The sequence below is a fragment of the Haemaphysalis longicornis genome, unplaced genomic scaffold, assembly GCF_048455015.1.
Source record: "Haemaphysalis longicornis isolate Haplotype H1 unplaced genomic scaffold, Haemaphysalis longicornis Haplotype H1 scaffold_8, whole genome shotgun sequence".
Taxonomy (NCBI): domain Eukaryota; kingdom Metazoa; phylum Arthropoda; class Arachnida; order Ixodida; family Ixodidae; genus Haemaphysalis; species Haemaphysalis longicornis.
Window position 1 is genome coordinate 34,283,685 of NW_027526445.1, and position 27,600 is coordinate 34,311,284.

The 27,600-nt window shown below is 45.7% G+C and overlaps 1 protein-coding gene across 2 annotated transcripts in view; it reads left to right on the top strand.

Annotated features, from left to right (window-relative positions):
* The first annotated feature begins 618 nt into the window (after window positions 1–618).
* The window catches only part of LOC144149182 (male-specific histamine-binding salivary protein-like), a 32,720-nt gene continuing 5,738 nt past the window's right edge, over window positions 619–27,600 (top strand). The window contains exons 1-4 of one of the 2 annotated variants that reach the window (XM_077680711.1): window positions 623–761; window positions 6,243–6,376; window positions 25,238–25,398; window positions 26,629–26,795. In XM_077680711.1, the coding sequence (XP_077536837.1) occupies window positions 25,267–25,398; window positions 26,629–26,795 (299 nt within the window). In that variant the 5' untranslated portion in view covers window positions 623–761; window positions 6,243–6,376; window positions 25,238–25,266. Of the gene's footprint in view, window positions 762–6,242; window positions 6,377–25,237; window positions 25,399–26,628; window positions 26,796–27,600 lie in introns of both variants that reach the window. The other variant, XM_077680710.1, reaches the window with a different exon arrangement.

Genomic DNA, 27,600 nt, shown 5'->3' on the forward strand with positions numbered 1-27,600 from the left:
CTATTACTGAAGTGCTTGATACTGGGGTTGGTTGGGTGGGCATGCCGACAGCATCGGAATTTAGTTCACGACAAATACTGGCGCCCTGCCTCGCACACTGATGATTTGAAATTAGTCAAAATATGATCGGAAGAATTCACGTAGGAAATTTTGATGCACCGGTGGCAATTGGAGATAAACGGGCCCCGCCGATTAGATGAAATCGCATTCGACGTAACGGTTTCGATTAAGGAACATCATTTCGGGGTAATCGAAAATTTTCGATCGAAGAGAGAGAGAGAAAAGTCTCTTTAATGGAAAAGACTTTCAGTGAACCTTCCGGAACGAGGTGCTACAACTCTCTACGTGCACCTCACGCCTGTGCGGTACGACGTGGGCATCGGTTAGATTCGGGTAAAGGAACTTCCTGCTGATATTGCGAGAAATTTAGAAGAAACGAAAATACCTCGCCCGTACAGTGGAAAGAAGACAGCGCCTGACACGTGTACTGATGTATATCTGGCTTGTTGGCAAGTGGGTTCACTGATTCCGGGTTGGCCCGCCGCTAGCCAAGCTTGGTGTTATTACCGTGATGTTGCGGCGGTAGCTTCAAGGACTTCTGAGTGAAGACATCGGCGAGACCGGTTCAGCTTTGTTCTGTGGCGGCAAGGGGGGGCGTCACTTCAGATGCAGGATTCGTAGCAGAGACCTCGCAGACGTCGGGAAGCGAAGCTGAGAATAGGCGGTGTCCGCTTTGAGGCTGAGAAAATCGAAACCACCAGGTAAGCGCTCTTAATAAAACACTGGATGCAGAGGGAAATAATGCTGTGTGATATTCTCAAAAATATGAAGAAAAGGAAGCGGGCACTGTGCAATTGAATGAGCGGTTTTCAACACCAGCTCGTGCTTATCCTGTTTTCATTATTTGGGGCACCGAAAAGCGACCGAACATCCTTTACTTGTCTCCCGAAATTCTGACAAACTCAGTGCTCATGTTCGCGATTTGCTAGGACAAGAGATCATTTTTATGCAGTTACAAGAAACAAGTAGAGATTCACGAGGACCTTTGATGCATTCATTTTGGTTCGGATTTGTTCTATGATGGCTGAGAAGACTGGACAATGAAAACAATTGCTTGGCGGGTGGCTGGCGAGAGGTGGTCTGAATTTCCATACCCACTAGATTGTGTATATTGTACCAAATTTAAAGCCTCTCACACAACTACAAAAAATCAAATTTTTTGCAAAATAGATGTCAGTTCGGGCAGTAGTTTGTAAGCCATCTTTTGCAAAGTTGGAATTTGTGTTTCCAGAAGGAAACCTTCTACATAGCGTGGTGTAATTTTACATCTTTAGAGAGCTCCGTACGAACCATTGACAGCTACAATAAGCCAGGATGCTTCTTTCGTGCTACCAAAACAAAAACAATTTGTAGTAAACGCGCTTTACTGCCGTGAAGCTGGTAGGGCGACTGGAAGCGCTCTGAAGCGTTATAGGAGTGCTTTGTGGTGCCTTGATCGAAAGAAATGTTGTACCGACCTTACATTACGAGAAAATAGGCGACTAGCAAAGGGAAAGTTTATTATGAAATTTTTGTTTGGGCTCTTTGTAAAAACTTACTACATATGTGTATACGCCTTCCGGAGAGCGTCATAGCAGCCCGTAGATTGCTTGCTTGCATTTTGAAAAATTAAATAAGACAGCGAGTTCAGGTTTTACAGGACATCGGAGTGCGTTATTCGCGATTCGCAAAAAAATTACCAGTACATGATTTAATTATGTATATTGGATTTACTACGTATATTAGGAAATAAATACGAAATCTAGCGCTAAATAGCGTCATAGTTGCGTTTTACGGTGTCTTTGAGAAAGGAAATGATACACCGGGTTTATATTTGAATGGAATTCGGGGCTGGTATGGGCAATGTGGGTAAAAATTGCATATTTGTAATGTTAACTAGTATGTTTAGGGAAAACAACTAAACACGTGTTTTTGTCCTATTGAGACGCTGCATGAAAAGGGGCTAAATGTTCGCACACTGTACTATAAAAACGCAGTGTTGCGAACAGTCCCAATTTTCAGGGAAAGTGGGGCACGTTGTGGGGGATATGCACGGTTATGTGCATGGAGTAATTACGAGTTGTGTAAAAAGTGCAACTCGAAGCACTTCAAAGCTTTGGACGCACGTTTCCTTGTCTCCTCCGAGAAATATTTCGCTGCATTAAATTGTAATTTAGATGGAAAAGAAGAAACGCAAGGGGTGTTCTATAGGTAATGTTTCAAGTGATTGAAGTTATTGCGCTCTTAGGGAAAGTTAACGAGTACGTACTTAAGCTTTACTTAATGAGGTAGCTTAAAGGAGCCATGAAGAGAAGACACAAGTTTGGTTCATTCGAAACATTGCCTCACTAGAACCATACTGACACAATTTCCGGGAACAAACTGACACTCGCCAAAAAGTAAAAACAATAGGTAAAAACAATGACGTTTCGGGGCCCGTACGGGTCCCTTGTTCACAATGAAACTAAAAGCGGCTCGGCCGTAGTTATACATGCGTGGAACGTTGCAAAGCGCCTGCGTATGTCGTAGGCCGGCGTGTCCGATTAAGAGCGTTCGGGGTTGTTGCAACGTTCTACGCATGTATTATTACGGCCGAGCCGCTTTTCGTTTCATTGTGAACAAGGGACCCGTACGGACCCCGAAAGGTCATTTTTTTACCTATTGTTTTTACTTTTTGGCGAGTGTCAATTTGTTCCCGGAAATGTTATTTCCTCGTCATACGAGTTTTCGTTAAACTTTCGACTATACTGACACAACTGTTAACGCAAACTTCGCTCAAATAAGCTACATAATTAGGAAAACAGGGAATTACCATGCGTCCAACTAGCTCATTTCCAGCAACAGGACCTATGATGTCATACCAGAATGCTCAGCGATTGGTGGGGGCCGGCAAAGGCCAACGCAAGTTAGGCACGGCTTACCAGTTTGCATAGTGAGCTACATGCCCGTGAAACATACAGAACGTTCCTTTTGTGACACTAAGAACGCTGGAGTAAACTGTTGAAGTTCCGAACGAACACGGAAACGTGTACGCCAATGCGTACGAGACTACCGCTCGCCGAGCTGGACATGTCGCCGTTGCGTAGACTAATTTTCGGGTTCGAGGCTCTTTGGGGCACAACCGCGACCTTACTTGGTATCTTAATCTCTTGACAGGAAGTTGACATCATATCGCCAACCAGCAAAGGTAAAAATAGAAACGAGGGGAGTAAAGAACAGCAAGCAGCGACGAGATAGTGCCTTTCATCGCAGTTGCGGAATGGTGGTCGTGTTGGCTTGTTGCTGTCGTTACCAGCTGGTTTTCAGTTTACAAACACTCATCTCCTTTCATGCGCTGCCCGACAACGAACCTCAATGAAGCAAGTGGCTACGTTTTGTGAACTTCGCAAACGGAGGAGAAAGGGAGCTAAAGAAAGTACGAGTGTGCTCGCTTCATTTCTGACGAAGTGATTACTGCACGGACCCTTACGTTAGCTCACTCCTGGGACACGCCGCAGCTCGTCGCCGACTTGGTCAAATCACCGTCAAAGCACTCTGAGCTTGGAAAAAAAATACCGTACACACCGGGCATTGACGCTCGTATCTTTTTGGTCGGAGCAGAGAGATCGCGCGAACGGATTTCCATACACGAAAACGGCCAACTGGCATAACCGATACTGCTACTAAATTTGAACTATTAATAGGCAGTTTTAGCATATCGTTACCGTGTTTGCGTTGCCGTTAACCCTGTTACCAGAAGCCGCTGGCGACGGTGAAGCCTGTGTCGGTAGGTTACCGTTCTAGGTAACTCTCGCGCTGCGCAGTCGACTCCCGCAAATACGGTAAACGGTGACGTAAACACGGTAAGGATATGGTAAACTCTCTATAAACCGCAATAAAAATACGGCACATACGTATATGTATGTGCCCTATACGCATACGTATACTCATACGCGTATGTATTCATGGTGGTCATCGCGAACGGAAACAACACAAAAAGAAGAGGATTGATGACACAGGCACACAATTCTCTTCTTTGTGTGTTGCTGTTCGCGATGAACTCCATGAATGCTATCCAACTCGCCCAATTTGCTACCTTGCATACGTATTCGTCCGTCACGACGGGGTGACGAGGCAGTGGTACCGTCGGCTGGGCATTTGTCTGTTGTGAGTAACGCGGAATGGTCGCTTTCCGGTCCATTCATGTATTGAGCGTTCAAGTGGTGTGAGAATGTTAAATGCAAGCCCGAGCTCCTCGGCGAGGGCTTTGTTGCCCGGATCAGGCGATTCCATGACTAGTGCTGCGGGTGTACTAGGTTTTATTAGCATTTTTAGAATGGCTGCCGTCTCAGTTTTGGCACGAGTTCCCGTTCCTGTATATTCCCGCGTCTGGGCGCTTCTATGGAGTCGACATACCAGGTATCTGTTTCATGTACCGGTTCATATGACGCCATTGTTCACGTCACGAAATGTACAACTTAGCGGGAGATTTAAAAATCTGGCCTAAGTTGTACATTTCGTGACGTGAACAATGGCGTCATATGAACCGGTACATGAAACAGATACCTGGTATGTCGACGGAGATTTAAAAATCTGGCCTAAGTTGCCTTATTTCTCAATGAATAAAGCATCGTTTGTTTCCGGGAAAGCGCTTATAGGTACTATGAAACGCCTAATCTTTCGAATAAAACAAATTTTTGTTTTGTCTTCATGGCTCCTTTAAGCGTGTGAGATGTTTACTCACTGTTGCTAAAAAACCGAATTGGGCACCTAGTTAAAATATTGAGAAATGTTTGGGCTTGATATAGGCGACGTGTGGGTAAAGGATTACTGGAGCCGCCAAGCGAAAATACCAAGTAGAGTTAAGAAGATACCGCCATATCCATCAAGCAATCATGCCACTTTTAACTCAACTGCAAACAATAACGGAGATCATACGAAAAACAAATGCCACACCCTTTTGGCATCTGGTTGCTTTTGATCACCCACTTCAATGCTAGCATATATCCAAAACAGGCTGATAACTTTGTTTTTGATATTTCTCCTATGACCACCCTGCGGTCATTCTGAAGCAGCAAATTTTAGAATAGAACGATGACTCTGTTTTTACAATAGACACAACTGCGATGATGTAGCGAAGTTGGGGGAGTTACAAAAGTATAGTTCCAGTACGAAAAAGCTGCTTCCCTTATTGGTGCGTTCATGTCAGAATAAATGACGTGTATCACGAGAGGAGTCTAGTTCAAGTTTGCCGACGTTTTGTACGCATTGTTTTGGGGTGAACGGGGGAGGAACAGGCTGTAGGGAGTGTACATGTTAAGGCCACAAGGGGGCAGTCAGCCTTAGTGTACGGGCGAAATTTCCAAATTACGTGGTGAAAACTGTGGGACCCTTTATTGCGCGTCCTGAACTTAGTCAATGCAAAAACGTTTCGCAAATCTCTGCGCCGCAAGTTGGGAGCTTGGTGAGAAATGAACAGTCATGGAGGCCTACTGCTTGTCAGACATCGACAACTGGCGTTCACGGGGCTTCCCCACTGATTTTCATCAATTCATCAAGAAGTGTTGCTTCAGGGAAACGTGGTTCCTGATGTGCTCGTTAAACTATTTTTGTTCTTTCACGGGAAAGGGAAAACCGAAAGAGCAACCACAAAAAAGGCGAAGACACGCAGACGACTTTAAAGCAAGCATATGTCGTAAGTAAAAATGTACCATGACCTGAGAGGGGGTTGTCGCGTGAGCTGGCACCCGTTAGACATTACGGGAATCCGACCTTGAGGAAAGCGTTACGGAGGAGCCTGAGCGGCCAACAAACTACGTTCCTTTATTACGTTGCCTTGGGGCTACCAAAAAGCCGCGGAGAGTACACGCGTAAGCCAGCGCCTTCACTGGTGACTGGGGAATATGCTTGGTGATCAAACCAGCGCCGCGTCTCTTGCATATAGCAAAGTTTCTGGTGGGCTGAGTTCTCATCATTGTTGAATGATTCGTTATAGCAGCGTAATTTTATTGTAACATTTAGGCTTTCCTTACAGCCATAAAGTTCGCGAATGTTTAAGATCTCACAAATAGAGAGAGAGAGAGAGAGAGAAACAACATTTATTCAGCCCTGCGTAAACCCGGTGGGTTACCTACTGGCACGAGAGGAATTGAGGGGCACGACAAAGTAGAGGGATTTCCGATTGGCGTCAAATAAAACAATAAATATATCTGTGTTTTTCTCAGATTTTGAGGCATCCTTCGGAACGCGAACAATGTTTGCCCACAGCCATGCGAACGAACCTCAACGGCTGAATTTGCTCGAATAGGAAGGACATCATCTCTGACTTGGTGGAGGGGGAAAAAGTTCAACGTCCCAGGTATTATTACAGCCTATTGAAGAAATCCCCAATAAAGGAACCGAATCCGCTAAACTAATATTTTGGCTTAACACCCTGCGCTTAGAAGAACTGAGTGCGGCAGGATGTTTTAATAGGTGACCGATGGTGGCCGTAGTTAGGGTGACACGTACGCAAATGGTAAAGTTTTTTGCTTGGTTATGTGCACCGAAAAGCAGCATTGTATGAATGCTGCATGGTGTCCCGTAAAATTAATTCCAGCAGCAAGTGAAAATTTTCAGACAGTAGGTATAACGTCGGGTGGTGAGCGTCTAGTGTCGGGCTTATAGATTGACTGGGCTCTTCGAGGGGTCTTCGTACGCGTTGTCCTGTGGTTGTGGTTCTAGATATTCCCTGGAGTGCCTACTGACCGTTTATTTCTTAGTAGTATTTCCAAATTTAGATTTTTACAGATAGAAGAGCCGCACTGCTTCTCGTATGCCTGTTTTGGTATTCTGGACTGTTGTCTTCCATTTGTATGTTCATTTATGAGTTCCTGATACGTATTTTACATGCACAGCCACCGATTCGGTGTTTCTAATTTTTGCTGCCGCACGTAGCATACGAGAACCAGGAAGTTGCCGGACAGGCGACTGTTCGTAATACAGCGGAGCCACTTGGATGAGATCGTAAGGATAAAAAGATCACCGTAACCGGGCCCTTCGTTGTCGTAGGAGCCTGAGCTGGGAGCCTGTCTCCACTAGTTCTTGTCCCCACGCCCCTAAACGCAACTTTGCTTGATTTGATAACGTTTGATTTATTGATTACATGCTGAAAGCCGCTTTTTGGTGACCAGAGGAACATAGGGGAAGTTTTATACACCCAGCGATGTAGTCCACCGGGCAAATCGCTCTCTAGAAATCAAGGGGTACAAATATTCCAAGAAAACAAAGGAAAAAAACGGGAAAGATGACGGAAGAGGAAAAAAGCAATACGTTTACGTGATCCTGTACATGTCTTCGTGGTCACATACTGGTCACATACACAAGTGCAATGTCGGAAGGAAAAACACGACTGTATTTATCGCCACAAACGCGAAATGTCTGCAAGGTGGAATGCGATAACATCGGCAAGCGTCCTCAAAGGAAATCAGTTGTATATATTACAAACAGGCAGCGATATCCGATTTCAAGCGTTCTTAGACTTCACTTCTGGTGTAGGTGTGTTACTGCGCACTCAAATCAGATTTAGTGCTTGAAAAAAGGAAGCGTAAAAAGATTATTTTACGGCCGCCCATTTGACACTCTTACCATGCGTGCTACGTGTTTGATGCGGTGAACAAACTGCATGAAAAAAGCAAAATCGGTTACACCGAGAAAATTCAGGAGTTTAACAACCCCCAGCGATGGCTCAGTGGCTGAGCTTTGTGATGCTGTTTTGCTGCTGAGTCCAAGGATGCGGGTTTGACCCCAGCCGCAGTGGCTGCGTTTTAAACGGAGTCCAAAGACAACAAGGTCCGTAGGTTAATATTTCTTTGCACGTTAAAAATCCCCAATTGGTCAAAATTAATCCAGAGCCCTCTAATACAGCGCGGATCGTAGCCCAGATGTAACTTCGGTGCGTTAAACCCACAAAACTAGAATTGTTATTAAAATCTTTAACGAGTAGCTTCGGCGGTGCAGCTTGCGAAGTGACCATAATGTGCGAAGTCCAGATTGGGTTTGGAAGAAGATAACGGAAGCATACTTGCGCTACGTTAGAAAATGAACCGGATGATTTGTTCCAGGCATTTATGTGGGGTTTTATATGGGGTTACAGCGGATTACTGCTTCTTTAAAAAATTGCGCCACCTTTGGCGTACCTAGCAAAGCTTTTTCTGCCTGCAATATTTGAAGGCTGAGTTAGTAACGACAATTCCCGTACTGCCGCTAATTTTATGAGAGAAAGAGAGAGAGAGAGAGAGAGAGAGAGAGAGAGAGAGAGAGAGAGAGAGAGAGAGAGAGAGAGAGAGAGAGAGAGAGAGAGAATGATCTGTAATGAAGCTGGTGATGTCAGTTGAACTAAGCTGCCTGGCTTGCAACGCCTGATGAATGCGGTGACGGTAATGGTTATAAGCAAAATGACGTACACATATGCTTTAGCTATTTTCAAGGTCTGATCGAGATTTGTGTATTTAAAGGGACACTGAAGTGATTTGTAAATATTGCGGGATTACTAACGAAAATTGTAGTCCGAAGTCCATAGGCCATGTTTCGACCACTCGGAGCACGTTTACGCGAATTGCTTTAGTAGAAAAGTCAATTCAAAAATGCTGACCTCCTCTCACCCCCCTCGCCCATATTCTGTGGCGTTTTCGTGTGACGTCCGGAGGGTACGTGCAGACAATTGGCTGCGCTACTGCACGGCTCGCCGCCCTTCCGACCTAGTCAGTCGGCCCAGCGTTTAGTCCACCGGCCGCCGACGGGTCATCGCAATTCGCTCGCTCAGTTGAAATTAAGCCACAACACGTTTGTGAATGGAAGAATATGCCTTTCGTTACTTTGTTAGTTTGTACACTGTATCAAACTCCGAGTCCGGGTCGTTCCACGCAAGCGCTGCACAAGTGCACATGCGACGCTTCGATGTCTTTATGATAGTAGGAAAATCTAATGCCACTTGAAGGCGGGAGAAGAGTCACCGAAGTCAATATAGGTACTAGGGAAATAAAATCAACTCAAACTTTTACCGTAAGCGCAAAACTAGACAGCCGGAAGCACTTTTTTGCGCTGGGTGAACAAGCACAGCGGTCAGCAGCCCGACCACACATCTGCGAACGCTTTTCCATCTGATAAATGGAATTGCTAGAATTGAGAAATTGTGGAAGTTTGCGGGACGTTTACTGCACGAGCGCTATACAACAAATAGTCACCTAAAGTACATGAAAGGCTAAAAGTAAATAAAAGTGTAAACTGGTTGTACATTATATACCTTATATATTCAACCTTGAGCGTGTTGGCCCGTGGCCGAGTGGTTTGAAGCGCTGGGTTTGTTAATTTGCAAGTCGCCAGTCACAAGTTCGAATCCCCGAAGGTGCATGATTTTTTTGTAAGTTGATGTTTTCGTTTGCGGCCGATGTTTTCTAACCTGAGTTCGCCATTTCTTGGGTGGTAACGTTCACTGCTCCACGAGCGAGTTCGCAGAACGCGCGCAGACATACACTGACGCGCTAGCGAGCTCTCGCTGTTGCCACAAGCACCGACTGCTTGCGGGCAGTGGGCACAGTCCAGAATCAGCACACCTTTGGCCTGGTGCGAGCACGCTTTTTACGATACAGGCATGAGAGAGGCAAGTTCCGAATATGCGGGAAAAGCGCATGATATTTAAACGTCTGCGGTGACGCGGAGGGCGTTCATCCACTGCGTAGGCCTCGGCTAGTGATTGCTACAATTCCAAGCCGTCCTGGGAGGTTTATCTTAGGCTTATTATAGCCGACAACGTTGCAGAAGCATCAAGCTTCACAATCGCTGCATCTCTTTCGTCGCATGTCTCAAAAAGCCGGCGGTGCGGCCTCCAAGATGGCCCGCATGCTTGTCCGAGCCATTCTTCAGCCTCGCATAGTTTATCAAGCGCAATTCCACTTTCTTACAAAATCAGACTGGGCACTACTTGAATCAATAAACAATTCGGCTATGCGAGCTATAACTGGTCTTCCAGCCCTTACCCCCGTCCCTATTCTGCAACAGGAAGCGCAGCTCAACACGTTTGATGAGCTAGTGCATCAGCGTCGACAAGCCCGCCTCCAAAAACAAGCCCTTGACCCTGATTCCGCCGCTCTTGCAGCGTACATGACCGGTTCACCAGCCCCACCACTATCAAACACCAATATACGGCCCCCATGGAAGTTCCACCAATTAACGGATACACGACCTGTTGCCCGTATTCATCCCCGGACAGTTGGTGCTCCGATTCCGCCTTCTATGGAGATTGGTAGCCCCTCGTCTACGCTGATGTTTGTCGACGCCAGTGCTTCCGATACCTTACTTCATACGGCTCTACTCTGCCCGACTGTGGCTCCCGATCCAGTGACCTGCACTTACATAACAACGGAGAAGTGGCCGTCAACGCAGGCAGAACTCCTTGCAGTGCGGGATGCTCTGCTACACACATCGTTGCTAATCAACCATGCTTCACCACAGTGTACAATTTACACTGATTCGTCGGCAGCTGTTCGAGAGCTCCGTAAAACTCTCACGTCCAACGAACTTCTTCTAGAAATCCAGGACATAATGGACACTTATCCGTGTCGTGTGCGCGTGTCATGGCGCCAACGGAATAGCCACCCCGCAATGCAGGCTGCAGATGCCGGAACACACCCCGTGCGTGTGCAATATCCAGCTCCCCTTGCGCCTTCGTCAAACGGTGTTTGCCTTGCCAGTGCAAAAGAACGTCTACGGCGCACCGCGCGCGCTCTCATACCCCCGCGCGGTACAGATCTCCCTGGCGGGTTGTCTCGCCAAGATGAGGTCCTGCTCAGACGTCTTCGCCTGGGAGTCGCCCTCACGCCAGCTGTGACGAGGTCCTGGCCTCCTCAATACCATGCCCCGTTCAACTCCACCTGCCCCTTTTGCCCCGCTCCAGTTGACCAGGCTACAGCAGAGCACCTGGTGTGGAGTTGCCCTGCTCTGCGAAGCCTACGCGCTGTGCACATCGCCACCTGCGGCCCGCGCCCCGGACGTCCGCCAGACTTCATGGCGTGGGTACAAGGACCACATCATGGCCCCCTGCTCCGATTCCTTCGGGAATCCGGCGTGTATCTATACATTTAGTTTACCCTTATGCTGATTAGCAAACTTCCGCAATAAAAAAAAAAAAAAAAGAAGCACGGTACGACGATTACTGAGATATCGAGAATGCCCATACAACGCCGCCGTCGGATGTCAAGCATGTTGTTTTACATAACCGAAACTTGTTTGAATGCTAACCTTGGACATCGCCCAATCATGGTGCCACCTCCTCCCCACGTGACAGCGGCCGCCACAGACCGCGTTGGTGCGGCCGCCACAAACCACGCATGGTAGTTTTTTTTCCCACTTTATAAAATAATTACCGACTTATCAACCGGATAAACGATCAAAAGTGTGGTAATTTGAGGCAGTCTACGCAGTGCAAGTAAAACCGGGAGCTTGACAAATTCACTTCAGTGTCCCTTTAAGTACGCAAAGAAGGTTTTTGTAGCGGAATTATTTCAATGACATAATACGTCCCTCAGTTCTAGACCCACTCCACCTGGAGTGGGAACTTGTTCGCCGTTCGATTCGATTCCATTCGACTCGATTCGATTCGATGCTGTTTTATTGGTCACAGAAGAATAGTGAAATTGGTTGGCAGTTTGCGTTGCGGTGTTATTCAATCTTTGCGTGAATTAAAAATAATAATTCTAGCGCGGTATTGTAATTTCGGAGCAGGTAGCAACATTAGAAGAATAAGACTTGTTGCCCATGAATTACACTTGAAAATAACTGCCCATCGCTCTTCGCTCTGGGTAGCCTGGCTCTGTCTCTAGAGAAATAGCCCATATCCCGAGCGACTAGCGATATGCAGTTCGATAAGCAGCAACCTACGGGGCAGAACCGACTGCAAAAATGACAGTTCGCTAGACAGTGGGTCCCCGCGAAAAAGCAGCTACGACAAAACAGCACCGTAAATAAATAGAAAAACTGAAACTGTTTTTTCCGTCATTTTGCAAACCACCCTGAAAATACCTTTCAAATTTGATTTTTTTTGGCCCAGCTAAGTTGCTTCGGAAGTTGGCTAATGAATCGTGACTGATTATCTGATTAGTCCAGGTGAGAAAAATAGTGCGGTACAATACATATAAAATACAGGAACATGCCTTTTGGTCGCGTCGTCTCAGAGTGTATCGGTATATGTTTACACTCCGGCTGAAGTTAGCTGAAACACCCATACATTTAGTAGTGGGTTGAACAATGAGATTGATTCGAAGATTGATTAGAAATGTGGGTAAATGACTGTCTGACTGGTTGGATTTAATAGATATCATAATAACTGACAATGCAACTTGAGAATATTTTGTTGTGATTACAATGTAATATTTTCTTTTTGTGGTCATCTATCTTGCGCCGGAAAGAGCCTTTCGATATGCCGCCCATTTGGCCTGTCCCGCTAGCGAAATTGCACCGTGCGTATTTTTCGGCCTACCGCCATTTTCATAGCCGTTCTAAGATACCCGCAAATGTCCATGATGGCTACCGCTCTTTGGTAGGTGGAAGCATAGGGTCAAAGTCATTCACAAAGTACAAAAAAGTTATTTCTTTTGCAGTGCGCAGCCAGAAATGGCGAAGACCGGAGATGCCGAGCGGAACGCCTTCCGCTCCCCGCTAGCAGACGACGCTCGCTTGCCTAGCGCAACTCGCAACCGCAGCGCCGCGGTGGCGAGAGTCGCGGCCGGCCGCCTTCTCTCCACGGCCGCGGCGGGGAGATACGGAACTGAAACTAAAGCGTGGCAAACTGTTCGCATGGCGACGCAGTGAACCATCCCCCTCGCGAGGGGCACGATCAAATGCAGAGCATTTCCGGGGGCGCACGACGTTAAGTAGCTTGCGTTACGTTAATGTTGTTGCACTTGTGGCAACTCCTGACGAGAGAGCGTTCGTCAGCAGTAAAATTGGCAGCCTCGGTGCACGTTGAGTCCGAGAGAGGGGAGAGAGTGTCCTTGAAACGTGCCTGGGCGCGCTATCGAATGTTGATCGTGCCGATAGCGAACGTCTGAGCCGGGCATGTCGAGGCGAGCGATGCGGACAACTACGGACGCCAAGAACGGGTGACATCGTGAGTTAAAGAAATGCTCTGCATTTAAAACAGCATATCGTTAAAGCAGTACCAAAAAATCACAGAAACAAAATCGCATGTAACAAAAAAGCACACAGCAAAAAACCACACCTCGGCATAAAAGCGCACGGTAGAAACAGCCCGGTGGGAAAGCAGCACGCTCAAAGACAAGAAACTCTGAAACAGCGCAGATGGCAGCTGCGGCAGACCATAATGGTTAGCGTGCAATCATTTCTGCGCACAATGTCGAAACAGAACTTGGATAAGACGCAACTGAAATATCTGCATAATGCGCTTGTAGTTTCAATTTTGAGCATTAACCTTATTGTACGAACGGAAGAAAAAATGGCAGCATCTCCGCACCGTGGATGGTGGCGAGGGTTCAGAGTACGGGGACTCGAAATGACATCCAAGTTGCGCCCCGACCGTCATTCGATTTGAGCCGTGAGTTGCACCTTGATTATTCCCTAAGTAAAACTGCAACTCACGGCTCAAATGTAATTTCGCTTGATTTTCGCTTGACGGTGGTGTGCGGACGGATGTGCGCGGACCGAAATTGGGAGGTCCTAATGTACTCCACACCGTTACAGGTGGGGGAGTGAGCCGTTTCACTCGCGGGTACTAACTCACGGGCGTAGCCCAATGGGTAAGACGACTGACACTAACTCTGTATAGTCTACCAGACACATGCTCGAATCCTGCCGGTGCCTGTGTAATTGTTTGAGAATGTAAATGCTATGCGCATGGACGCGAACAGACATTGCGGGGTCGTAACGTGCTCCGCACCTAAAAAATTTCACGCTCCCTCACTCTTTTATTCGTGTTTTTCCTCGTTTGACTATTAACGCCGAAAGAGAGAGAGCCTAACTTTATTGTACCCGAGACGGGGTAAGGGAAAAAGTGGTATGGGAGTCCCCTTAATTCTTTCCCCCTCAGACGGCGGCCACTAGTCCTTGTGCCCTGGCGGCGGCTTCGGCCATCTGGACGGCCCGGAGTTGAACGTCCGGGTCTGAACTGAGCAGCATGGTCTCCCAATGCTCTGAAGAAGCGATGTCTAGTGCTTGAGGTGTAGTGTTTACTTTAAGGGGGCAGGCTCACAAAATGTGCTCGAGGTCGGCCCTTGCTGAACCTAATTTACACTTATTTTCGTATAGTACGGGGTAATAACGACTGTACGTCACCGGGTTCAGAAAAATGTAGGACGTCACTCCATGCTACTGACTGCCACTTCCCCATGTGCGATGAGCTGAGGAATATCTGGTCCTCCCTAATCTGTAATGATTGATTATCTTTCTATAGGCCACAATGCGGTCCCTACCCCCCGTGCGGAACGATGCATCAGGTGATTATGGGCAGTCTCGGAAGCTGAGACCTCGAGCTGCCACGAGTGTGCCGGTGCTCATATAATTCTGACCCCTTGGAGTATTAATTCTTTGAATTCTCTAAGTATTCCTTGGGCATCGGGTGAGATCCTTCCCTTTGCGAAGTTTATGATCGCAGATATGGAATCGCTAATTATGAATTTCACTTTTGTAGAAGACAGCGCCAGTTCAATGGCTACCTCTTCTCCTATCCCTGGAGTGTCCGTGAGCATCGTTGCGGAGGCTATGCAATGGCCCTGCCGATCGACCACTGCCACGGCCGTGGCGTTGTGTCCACGGTACTCGGCCGCATCCCCGTAGACAACGTCATTAGAGCACGTATATACACAACCCCTCTGCCCAGAAATATTCATCCCGTGCATAACCTACAGTGGAGGACTGAAAAAGCTGAACCCCCTCAAAAGTGATTCCAACGCTCTGATGACGTGGAGTACTAGCGCTGAAATCACCTCCTTACTGCTGTTTCAAAGCGGGTTCGACTAATCTGACTTTATTATAGAGTTATATTATCTTGACGATTGTCTATTCACCTTATAAATAACACTTTTTGCTATAGCTGCAGTTCGGAGGCACCATGCCACATCCGGATCTGGAATTACTTTGTAAAGGCACTCTGTAGAAGTGGCGTTTGATGAAGCCCTCTAATACACATTTTTGAAGATACCCGATATCCCTCTGACAAAGCCTGCCCTAATAAGTGAGAATGGAGTTAATAGTTGTTTGAATACACCCAATTAGATTGTGAACAATATGTGAGGTATTGTCACTGAAGCAGGTGACGCTATATAACTCTTCGGCTCAGCCCCACCCGTATTTTTAGTCTGAGTACTGCATGCTTTTTGTGGCTGTAGGATGTGCTTTACGTGTACGAGTTCGTACCCAGAAAAAGTGGTTCATTTGAGTCCCTTTTCTGGGGTGTGTCACACCTGGATAATGCTTCACGCGCGGCTTCCATAGCTATGGCGCGAAAATGAGGGGTAGGCCAATTCCTATCGCCAAGGTCGATTGATTGATTGTGTGGTTTAACGCGCCGACGCAACGCAGGCGATGAGGCGCGCCGTAGTGGAGAGCTCCGGATTAATTTCGACCACCTGGGGATCTTTAACGTGCGCCGAAATGTCGTACACACGGGCGTTTTTGCTTTTCGCCTCCATCGGAAAAGCGGCCGCCGCAGCCGGGAATCGAACCCGCAACCTCGTGCTCAGCAGCACAACGCCTCTATCGCCAAGGTCAATGAGCGAAAATTATCAATGGGGTTTATTATCGAAGCCAACGTAACGACCCCTTCTTTCAGGGGGTATCTCGTTGGTTCGGCGACCAAAGCCGCTCGGCCGCGGGCGGGTAGACCTTGGTGGTCGAGGGTGGCTGGGAATAGCTCGGCCCCTTTCGCTTCTGCTCCTGTCCCCGTCGCCCCGTCGAGTCAGGCAGAAAAGTGATTCGTTTTTAAACGGAGGGGGAAAATAAATGGACTCGGAATATTTTGAACTGGTCTGGGAGTTCACCAGCATACAACCCAGTCCCGGGATGGCAGTATATAGAGGGAAGATTAGGACAGGATAGAGAGAAGTAAAGATTTGCAAGGTTAGGAAACAGTAGCAAAGCGTAGTTCCATTGTGGTCGATAGCGTCCCACACAAACACTCTTCAAACGCTGCTGGCTGGGGTCATGCTACATTCGGGATACTAGAAGCCTCGACAGGAACGATGAAGCGTAGAGGCGAGCTTGCCATTACGAAAAGCAGTCAGCGGCGATTGCAGGCACTTCAACTACGTCGTGTCATCCGGCGCAGGCTCTCCGGATGGGTTGCCAGGTCCTCAGAACAATAAGTCACTAGAAAAATGTTGAAAGTTTCCAGAAAAGTCGCCACCTTAAACTCGATGTTTGAAACGAAGCCAGAAAATTGACCATTTTTAACAAAGCCATAGAGTAATTCTTTTTGATAACCTGCGTGGAAACAAAAGGCAGCAACTTCTAGAAACAGGGAAACTGGGCCCCAAATAATATTCATTTGCCGCAGATCAGAAAAACAAGTTGTTGACCATTGTGTACTAATAAAACTAAAATATGTAAGTTTACGTAAAGTATTTGAACAATATCATTGGTCATAGAACGTGTGTTTGCCGCACACAGTTTTTCACCTCTTTTGCTGCCTCCTTACATTCCTGCGCCTATGAAAAACCTCCATACACGGTTCCACCCCTTCTGCACAGAATCTCAAGCGCCCGTGAACTGCCTATAAACATCACTCTTTGAAGTGACGGCATTGCTTAAAGTCTTCGACGCGATTCTTATGGTAGGGGATGGATAATAAAATAAGCTACAACAAATTTCAACTTGTTCGGGTAAGCGGTGCTGTACGTTAGTGGTTTTGAGTGACACGGACTCCTTATGCCCAATTCTCGTCTTCGCCATATCATTTTCATTTTCTGTTCTCATTGGCTTCCAGTTTCATCTTGACTCCGAATAAGCACTGAATCACCAAATGAGAGTTTTTCTCTTGACTGTAGGTGTCGGAAAAGCTCGGGAATATACAGGGTGATCAAAGTTAGGTCGACACGTTTTTTCAAATTAGGTGCCTAGATTTAAGTGAGTACTTCCTCTACAGTGAGGTTATGCGCCCAGGGGGACACAATATGGAGTGGTAGTTACTGATGTCGATGGCCCGAATAATTCAAATTGAATAATTAACTTTTCAGTGGCTGCCGCAAGCGGGCATGTTTGTATTGAACAGCTAGACGCAATCGTGTTTCTACGCTGTTTCATTTGGCAGAGTTCTTCTAGCCCATCAGTACTCCGAGATATCGAAATGCAAAGTTGAATTGCCGTTCACAAGATTACGCATGCAAGAGAATGAGAAGCGGCCAGTTTCTGACGTGCGATGTTTAGTTTGATAATGAGGATGATGCGCAGGCAAAAGTGATAACTGCCTTTCTTTCACTTTCGGCTGGCGAAATCACGGTACAAGAGCGGTTCCGAGCACTGCCGTTTGCGATTGCACAAGCCGGCACCGAAAGGGTGCAAGTTATCACTTTTGCCCAGTCCTCCACCCCGTTGTCAAACTACACACCGTGCACAGCAGGCGCATCACAAAAGGGAGGAATTGTGCGCCGGTTCTGGCGGCCTTGCATGCGTAATCTTGCGAACTGGAACTAAACTTAGAAGTTTGATATCTCGGAGTACGGATGGGCTAGAAGAATTCTGCCAAATAAAACATCGCAGAAATACGATTCCGTCTAACTTTTCTATACAAACAAGCCTGCTTACCGCAGCCAGTAAATGGTTAATTAGTAGATTTTAATTTTATTGGCCCGCGACATCAATAATTACCTCCTCATTCTCTGTCCCCATTGGTGCATAACCTCACTGTAGGGGTGGTGTTCACTTAGATATAAGCGTCTAATTCAAAAGAAACTGTGGACTTAGCTTAGATCACCCTTTATAAATAACCACCAGCGCTAAATGAATACAGAAAATAGCAAAGTCATCGTACTCAAAATTCAGTTGTAACGACCCTCTAAAAGTGAAGAGATTTAGTGTATTGTCAGCATTTTTCTCTCACTTGATTGACAACATGGATGTGATCCGTGGATGAATACCCTTTCCTAAACCCAGGCTGCTCTTTGGGTTGTTGAAAATCCAGGTTTTCACCTATGCGCCTAATTATAAATTTGGTAAACAGCTTGCAAGCAACTCAGGGTAGGCTGACGGGTAGGCAATTCTTAAGGTCCGGGGGCCTTTCTTCTTATGAATCAGGATAACGTTGGCATTTTTCGAGCATTACGAACACAGTATAGCAAACTTTTCCAGTACAATATCTCCACCCCCCTTCAAAAGATCCACGGTTGCGCCTTGGTCACCTGCCGCTTTTCCTCTTTTCATGCCTTTGAGAGCCTTTCCTACCTCCTCTTTAGTTACTTGTACGACATCGCAAGTTGAGCCTGAGCTTCTGCTCTCTGTAGTTTCCCGCGGTCTAACGCCGCTGGCATACAGCATGGAATGAAATCGTTCCGCTACCTTCCTTATTTCGTTCAAGTTGTGCGCAGTGTCACCCTCCTTGTGTCTGACTGCGTACATCGGGTTTTTGCCGATGTCTAGCGTTATCTTAGTTGCTTTCAGGCTTCCGACTATTTGAAGCGTTTCCTCGATTCTGCCATTTTATATGCACCAATGTCGTTTGTTTTATTTCTGTCAATCAGTTTTGACAGCCCGGCTAGGTCAATAGGATCTGCCGTACTTGGCACTTATGTTCTTACCTTTGGGAATCAATTCCTTCGTTTTCAAACTTAGTTTATAGTCTGTTCCCTACATGTTCTCGTTTTCTAACTTAGTTTATAGTCTGCTCCCTACATGTTACTTCTCTCACTGCTGGTGCTGATCCACTGATTGCCGATGTTAGTTTGCCATGAGGCCCGCCTGCACTAACCTCGTTCTGCTCGTGTGGAAGCCCAAATTTGTATTGATAAGTTATTTTAAACTCGTCCGATCTGGCCCTGCCTGACTTGAAGCGGGGTTTCTTAAATTCGTCCATTCTGTTTTGAGATTGAGCCTTAGCTTGCATATAACCGTGTCAAGTTCACTGCTCCGAATCTTATTTAGCACCTTTACGTCTTCCAGAATACTTGGATTGTCACTTAAAATGAAGTCCGTTACGTTTTTTTGTTGTACCATCGGTACTTTTTCGTGTTCTTTGCTATTGTTTCGTTTGTAAAAGAAGGCATTCATCAGCCTCTGGTTATTTCTAAGAAGATAACCAACCAGTGTGTCTCCTCGACTGTTGCGATTCTCTATACCAAAACTTCCCACTAGCCATTCTCCCATTCGTCTCTTCCTGACCCTTACGTTAAAGGCCCCCATAACAATTCTGAACTGTGTTCTTGCCTTGATAATTGCTGATTCGATGTCCTCGTAGAAGGTATGCTTCATCATCATAACTAGTTATTGGCACATCAGCCTGTCATGTTTGTAAACCTGTATCTATTGTTTAGCTTGATCCACACAGCGGCGACTCCCTCGCTAATGCTGACATACTCCTCCACGTTTCCTCGTATTTCTGTGTGAATTAAAAACCCATTGCGTGTTCTTTCTTCTCTTGGGGTCCTCGGTAGCACAGGTTATGCCTGCTTGTGAGCTCTATGAAGTCTTCTCCTGTCCTAACTTCGCTTAATCTAATGATATTCCAGTTAATGTCCTCCAGCTCCTCTACTAGTACAGCTTAACTTTTCTCGCTAGACAGCTGGGTGCGCCCGTGGAACGTTCCCAGGGTCAAGTTATAATGGCGGCTTCTTAGATTTTTAGAGATTCTTAGCTCCCTCTGCTGTATCGCTGTTCTGGGGACTGAGATGCTAGGGACTGAGGGCCGACAATTGAGTTGGTTAATCATGGGTGGTTGCGGCCAACTACTACACCAGGGTGGGAAGATGAATCTCCGGTGAGGGAGTCCTGTTTGTATCTGAATAACCTTCGTGCCATGGTTATAGTGTAGCTTTTTGGTATGCGGGATTATGGTTGCTTCTGGAGCAGGCAGCACTCGATACATGCATGCCAAGGTTGGGTCCCGATATGCAGTCTAAAAGAAGAGAGTCAGGAGACGACAAGTTTTCCTGTTTTCCTTTTTCTGCATAAAAAAGTGTGAGAAGGGCAAACGAGGGCTGCTAATACACGTTCAACGGACTCTGGCCGGCTGGGCCTCAATCTAGCCATTTGTCCGCGGCTACACAATTGAGAATAGCAGTGACTTACTTTTCCAATTGTAAGACACCTGAAATACGGAAGTATAATAAGGAGATGATCGAATATGCTATAAAGAACTGAAGAAGTCTGAAAGCAGTGTAAGAGGCGTTTAGGCATGGGAAAAAATCAGATGTATGCACAAGCTAGGCAATGTCGTCAAAAATAGTGATACTACAGTCGTAGTAGCCCAGCAGTTCTATAGGGATCTGTACGGTAGCCAGGATATCCAGGAAAAAGCCGAATGAGAAAGTAGTTCACAGCAGGTAGATATCCCACCAGTAACGACAGAAGAAGTGAAGAAGGCTTGGAAAGAAATGAAAGGGGGCAAAGCACCAGGTGGAGATCAGATAACAGCATACCTCTTGAAGGATGGCGGACAAATTGTACTAGTAAAACTGGCAAACCTGTACACATAATGCCTAATAACCACGAGCGTACCAGAATATTGGTAAAATGCGAACTTCATCCTAATACCGAAGAAAGGTGACATGAAGGACTTGAAAAATTGCAGGCTGACTAGATTACTGCCAGTCGTATACAAGGTACTTGCCAAGGTAATCGCTAACAGAATTTTTGCCAGCTTAGATTTCAGTCATCCTGAACAACAAGCCGGGTTTAGTAAAGGCAATTCCACAATGGACCATATTCACGTGATCAATTAGGTGATTTAGAAGTCCGCGGAGTATACTGAACCACTATATACAGGGTGTCCCAGCTATCATGCACCAAGATTTAAAAAAAGAGTAAAGGCGTAACTCGAAAGAAACCAGGTGCATAATGTTTGCAGTACTGTGAAGAAGCGGACAGTATTTTTTCTTTAATGAGACCTAATTAGCTAATTGTAATTAATTATCTAACTCGAGAAATACTCTCCTAATCACTAAAGTGTCAATGAGGCACTTGAAGGTAACCACGAGGGGCATCTAACTGCGGTATTTTCAGCGATGAACTAATTGCGTACACATTTATTCTGACTGATAAAGGAAACCCGCGAAATATGAAAAATTCCACGTGACAGCGCCTCCGCGCGCATCGTACAGCAATGCCCTCAAACAGGCTGCCTCTGAGTTAGCCAGAATGAAAAAGACAAAAGAAAGAAAGAAGAAATTGCGACCGAGTTTGTTCCTTATCTGCACACGCGTCCCGCGAATCTTGCTGCTGCTGCTCCTTCCATGCATGCTATTATCAAGGTGATGCGCTGTCTCTTCGGGCGGGTAAGACGCGAAGCAGTTGCTTTCAATCAGCTTTGTTTGGGGACGCTGCTTTACAATGCGCGCGTAAGCGTCGTCACGTGGTATTTTTCATATTTCGCGGGTTTCCTTTATCAGCCAAAATAAATGAGTACGCAATTAGTTCGTCGCTGAAAATAGCGCAGTTAGATGCCCATCGTGGTTACCTACAAGTGCCTCTTTGACACTTTAGTGATTAGGACAGTATTTATTGAGTTAGATCATTAATTACAATTAATTACTTAAGTCTCATTAACGAAAAAATTACTCTCCGCTTCTTCACAGTACTGCAAACATTATGCACTAAGTTTTCTTCGAGTTACGCAATTTCTCTTTTTTTAAATCTTGGTGCATGATAGCTGGGACACCCTGTATATAGCCTTGATAGTTTATGAGAAAGCATATGCCTCGTTTGAAACCTCAGCAGTCATTCAGGCATTACTGAACGAGGATGTAGAGGAGCTTTATGCAAGAATACTAGAGGATATTTACAGTGGGTCCACAGCTACCATCATCCTTCATAAGGAGAGCACTAAAATACCTATAAGGATGGGTGTCAGACACGGAGACATAATCTCTCAAATGTTATTCACAGCATGATTCCAAGAGACATTCAGTACATTGGATTGGGTTCAGGTGGGCGTAAGGATTACTAGAGACTACCTGAGTAACCTCAGATTTTCTGATGACGTTGTCTTGGTAAGCAACTCGGGGGACGAATTGCAAAGCATGCTTACCGGGCTGGAAAAACAGAGCAGAACTCTCGGCCTGAAAATTAATATGCAGAAAACCAAAGTAATGATCAATAACCTTGGAACAGCACGGCAGCTTGGAATGGGGGGCGAGGTAGTGGAAGTGGTAAAAGAATATATCTACTTAGGCCAAGTTGTTACCCCGGATCCAAACCATGAGGCCAAGATAAATAGAAGGATAAGACTGGGGTGGAGTGCATTCCGCAGGCATTCTCAGATAATGAATGGCAGCCTACCATTGTCCCTGAAGAAAAAAGTGTATGACAGCTGCATCGCACTGGTAATGGGGCAGAAACTTGGAGGCTCACTGAGAGGGTTAAACTATATTGAGGACGACTCAGCGAGCAATGAAACGGAAGAGGACAGGTGTAACACTAATGAGCAAGAAGAGAGCGGAGTAGATCACGGAAGAAACGCGTGTTAAGGTCATATTAGGAAGAAATTACGAAGAGGAAATGGGCGTGGGCAGGGCATGTAATGCGAAGGTAAAATAACCGTTGGTCATTAAGGGTAACACAGGGGATATCTAGAGAAGGGAAGCGTTGCAGGGGGCGGCAGAAAGTTAGATTTGCGGATGAGATCAAGAAGTTTGCGGGGATAAAGTGGTCACAGTTACCACAAGACTGGCGAAATTGGAGATGAATAGGAGAGGCCTTTTCCTGCAGTGGGCGTAGATAGGCTAGTGATGGTGATGATGATGATGATTACTTTTCCAACAACCAGATGTCACTGAACCTCTTATCAGTAAGCCAGCTTCTCAGCTAATCCAAGAAATCCAACAAATCCAAGGCAAATCCAACAAACCCTGGCTTTGTATTGCTACAGGCATGAACGGCCACGCCATCCGCGGAAGTTCGTATTTACAGGCTGTTCGAAACTATCAATATTACGTAAAAGGGAGAAAGAGAGAGAGAGAAAGAGAGAGTGATACAGAGAGAGAATGACCTTTAATGAAATCTGGCGAAGTTAGCCGGGTTAAAATGCCTAACTTCCTACCCCAGTTGATGACGTGATGAAGATGATGGTGATGATGTTCAAGAAATTGGTGCCCACAGAAACAGTGAGTTATTCAAACCGATTGGTCTAGGAGCGCCATGCTATAGAGAGGGGATAAAACTGCTCACCCGTTACTGTCGCAGCGTCCTCTTTCGCCTCCCTGCTTGATGATGATTGTAGTGCGGCCAAGTCAATTAGGTGTCCTTTCTGCGTTGGGTATCAAATGTATTGTAAAAATATTAACAACCATAAGGAGAACGGAAGGACCTTTGCAATTCCCCCCAAAAATACGTTGCAAACGCCTTTGAAAGTGACCCAGAATGGCGGATGACTGATGTCCATACTAGACTACTTAGATGTGCCGAGCTGCTCATTCTATGTCTCCGCTTTCCATTTCTCGGTGGTGGGGCGCCTACTGTGGCATTGCGGCTGGTAGTGATTGCGTGATCGGCGACTGTTTGTGAACGAGGTCACGAAAGCGCTGCGTTCCCGAAATAGTTGAATTGCGAAGGTAGCTAACTACGTTAATTTTAAAATGGAAATAAGGCAAGATCCTCAAAGGCGCACACACACATACGCACACGCACACGCACAAGCACACATACACACACACACACACGCACACACACGTGCGCCCACAAAACACTGACTGGGCTCGTGAGAGGAGCAATAAAATCAAATACAACTCGGAATTCATTGCAGTTGACGTCATGTGTATACGGGATCAGACAGGAACACCAATTCGGTCCAGATGTCTGATAAATCAATTTTACCCCATTCGATATGGAGGGCGAGGCCAGAATCGTGCAGTGGGCGTCATTATTCCATGCTAAATACATTCTGAGGATTAAAATTTTGTCATAATTCAATTGCTTATTTCTCACAGTGAAAAGACTGCGCTCATATGACTTCCGGCGGTGGGTGAGCAGTTAAATTCCATAGCTCTGATTCTTCTTTTCAAAACACTGGTCGTACTTAGCTCTGTTGAATTGCCGACAAATACAACGTAAAACTCAGTTTCGTGGATAACTTTAAAAAGATGCAAAATTCCTCACCAAGATCGCACCATAGAACCAGCTTGATGGTCTATCGCGTAATATGTCATTATAACGAATTTAAAGGGAACGAAACATGCGGCCGAGGTACGTAATTTTCCCTGCGTCACATATCCGCCTCCTAAATCTGGGGGTTTTACGCCGGCAAGAAGATATTTCATCAACTCGTGCTCACGATTCTCTCCGCGCACTCCACTGCTTACAGTTCCTGAGTTAAAAGGTACGCCTATATGACCAGGAGCTGACGCGCTGCAAGTGAAAAACCTCTCAATAGAAACATCTAATGCCTCCCTCTGAAGAACATTCCGAGTCATGGAAAGTAGAAGGGACCCGCGAATCTGATTATCAATACTTCTTATCACTTTCGACACCAAGCTATGTCCCGAAGGTTTTGCCAAGAAAGACGCAAATGCGACTTTTTGTTGTAGTGATCAAATACCGCGCTAAATAACTTTTACTGCAAGTATGCTGTCTGAAACGTCAACTTGCCCATGCGCTACTCCGGGATATGTTCAATATGAAGACCTTTAAAACTGGTGTAAAAAGTCAGCCTATACCGTACCCATTCCATTACGTGAGCAATTCGCTTGCTTTCCTTCCATGCCATTCCTGCAAGCACTCTCACCCTTTCGTTGGAACCCGGTTACGTGGTCACGAGAAGGGGGAAGAATTCGAGAAATATTTTAGTTAGTAGGCATTTACTGTAGTACTGTTGACAACACAGTGCGCCCCCTACAGGTATTAGGTAATTACGAAAAAAGTACAAGGGAAACATACTTTTGAAACAATAATTTGAGCACAGCACTGCAGTGCCCTTGAGCAGATGATTGTGCTATTGAGAAACCCTTCCACTCCCCTCCCCGGTAACTTTCACAGGTGCTGTGATGTTGGAGAGCCTTACCATCAGAAAGTATGCATTTTATATTTACAGGAAATACTATTTAGGACTTGCTGCTCAAGATGGACATTGTCTCACGAAGGATGTACAACCTATTGTTATCGGCTCTACTAGTCACCACCACCATCTCCTTGAGTCGCACACAACTCCCTGAGCGCAGGCCTGAACTTTCAAAATATCAGGATGCATGGAAGGTAAATATAGTACCAGCACCGGGTGTGTTCGCATATTGCGGCAACTGAACCTTTCGGCAGGGACTTAATCATGATTCTTCAATCAATCACCACGTAAAGTCATAGGAAGGGTACGCAAGTGCGAGATTGATTGCGGGGAATCATATTTTCGCTAACTTATTCAGTTTTCACGCTTCTGAGGGATCATCGTCAACATTATCATTATCGTCGTACCCTGTTTTGTCCACTGAAGGATGATGGCGCTTTCATAGACGTCGCTATTGTGAGTCCATTACATTCGCCCAAATTTCCTGACCTCGTCCCTGCATCAAGTTCTTTTTCTGTGTTTTCTACTCGTTTCCCCTCTATTGGCTGTAGTCTTTTAAGAAGTAATGTTAACCGGTAATTGGTCGTGGGCATTACCGCTTTTTATGATATAAACTAGGCTGTCTTCTAATCGAGGTTTCCCTCCAATACGCCATGCTGTTGTTTTATACGAAGTGTCAGCCCTAACACCCGTTTTTTTTTTCACGGGCCACAGTGACCACGTTCCATGGGACCAGGTTTACACGATGTGTCAATGTAATCGAACATTATTCACTGCGAATATATGTACCAAGAATGCCCTCAAGGTTAACAAAGGCTCTTGACCAGAATTCTATTCTGCTCGTATCTTCGGCGTAATGTGCAGCAACCAATAAAACAAACCCGGATTTTTAAAACATAGGCTGCTGCCGAGGTTCGCTATGAGTGTCTATTAGTCTTTTGTATATACCGCTGAGGACGAGGGTTTTACGGTAGATTATATTCTATAGCTGCTTACAAGACAATATTTTACCCAGGCGTGTCGTCCCTCTCCTCCACATAAATATTTGCATCACCCCATCATTCACTAGATTGAGAAAGAGACTATCCAACCGAAACATTACTCCACACAACAAGCAATTTGGTCCTAAAAGGCTGACGGCTAACATCCCTACACAGTAATTACAAAGACTATTTTAAACCAATACGCGATATTCCCACTCTTTGATTCACCCTGACTCTCGCAGATGGAGTAACACGGACTAATCATATTATTATTGGCAAGAAAATGCCAAGTGCCTAGACTTGAAGTTTTAGTCTCCAGCAAGTGCACCATTATGACAATTTGGATCCACAGACCTCTGTACACTAATAAAAATTTAGGCTGAAATCCGCCACATGAAGACAGAAGAACCTTAATTTACTTCTCAACCCGTTTTCTTGCAGGCAATTACCGTGCCAGGAAGGTATTATTTGTACATGAGGTCATACGAAGATGAGCCCTTCTATGGATTTGACAGCAAATGTGTTTCCACTGAACTTAATGCTATCAACGAAAAGGAGAAGTACACAGTAAATACCTTTAGGTCCATCAACGCCAAGGATGGCAAAAGGTGAGTGTTGATTTAGTAAAGCGAAAGCTATAGATGCTTCATCGAACGCGAAAAGTGGCCCTAGCTGTAGTCGGTGACAACACGAGCGGTATCAAAATGGCCGCGACTGTAGAGAGAAAATGGATAAAAAGATCACATATTATAAACCTGGTCGCCAGAGCAGCAGGAAGCTGCGCAAACCACCGCGCTAACTTTTCACTGTGCCAGAATGGAACAAAAATTAGCATGATCAAGATTAAGCTTCGAAATCAAATCTTTCAAGTTAGCGAAGAGTATCATGGAGGTGTGGTCAACTGTCAAGTGGGGTTAAGAGAGACAGTGAGAGAAATAACAGAGCTGGCCCACATCAATTGAAACTGCTGAGCATTACGCTTGGAACTTTTCTGAAATCAAGCAAAAGACTAAACTGAATATGAGGGGACATTAGGAATTCATCAAGAAAAGGCTCAGGTCCCGAAAACGATAGCAATTCGTATGTCTGATGGCAGTATTGCTCATAGTATAGCTCCTTTTTTCCTGCGCACGTGTTACTTACCTGAGCCGCTTTTCCCCTTTCAATATTCACAGTAAGCAGCCTAACCTTCCTCCTCTACTATGTGACTTTTGCTGCCTATAAAAGAAAACACTTCAGTAACAACTTCTTGGTCTGCTAATTACGAAGTTGAGATTGTTTGAACCAAATACACTAACAATAGGACCGATACTTTTTCCAGAATGTAACCAACATACTCATAAATAAAAAATAATAATTTACATGAGCAGAACAATCGAATATGTCGGCGCAACAATGATAGTTAAACTGTCC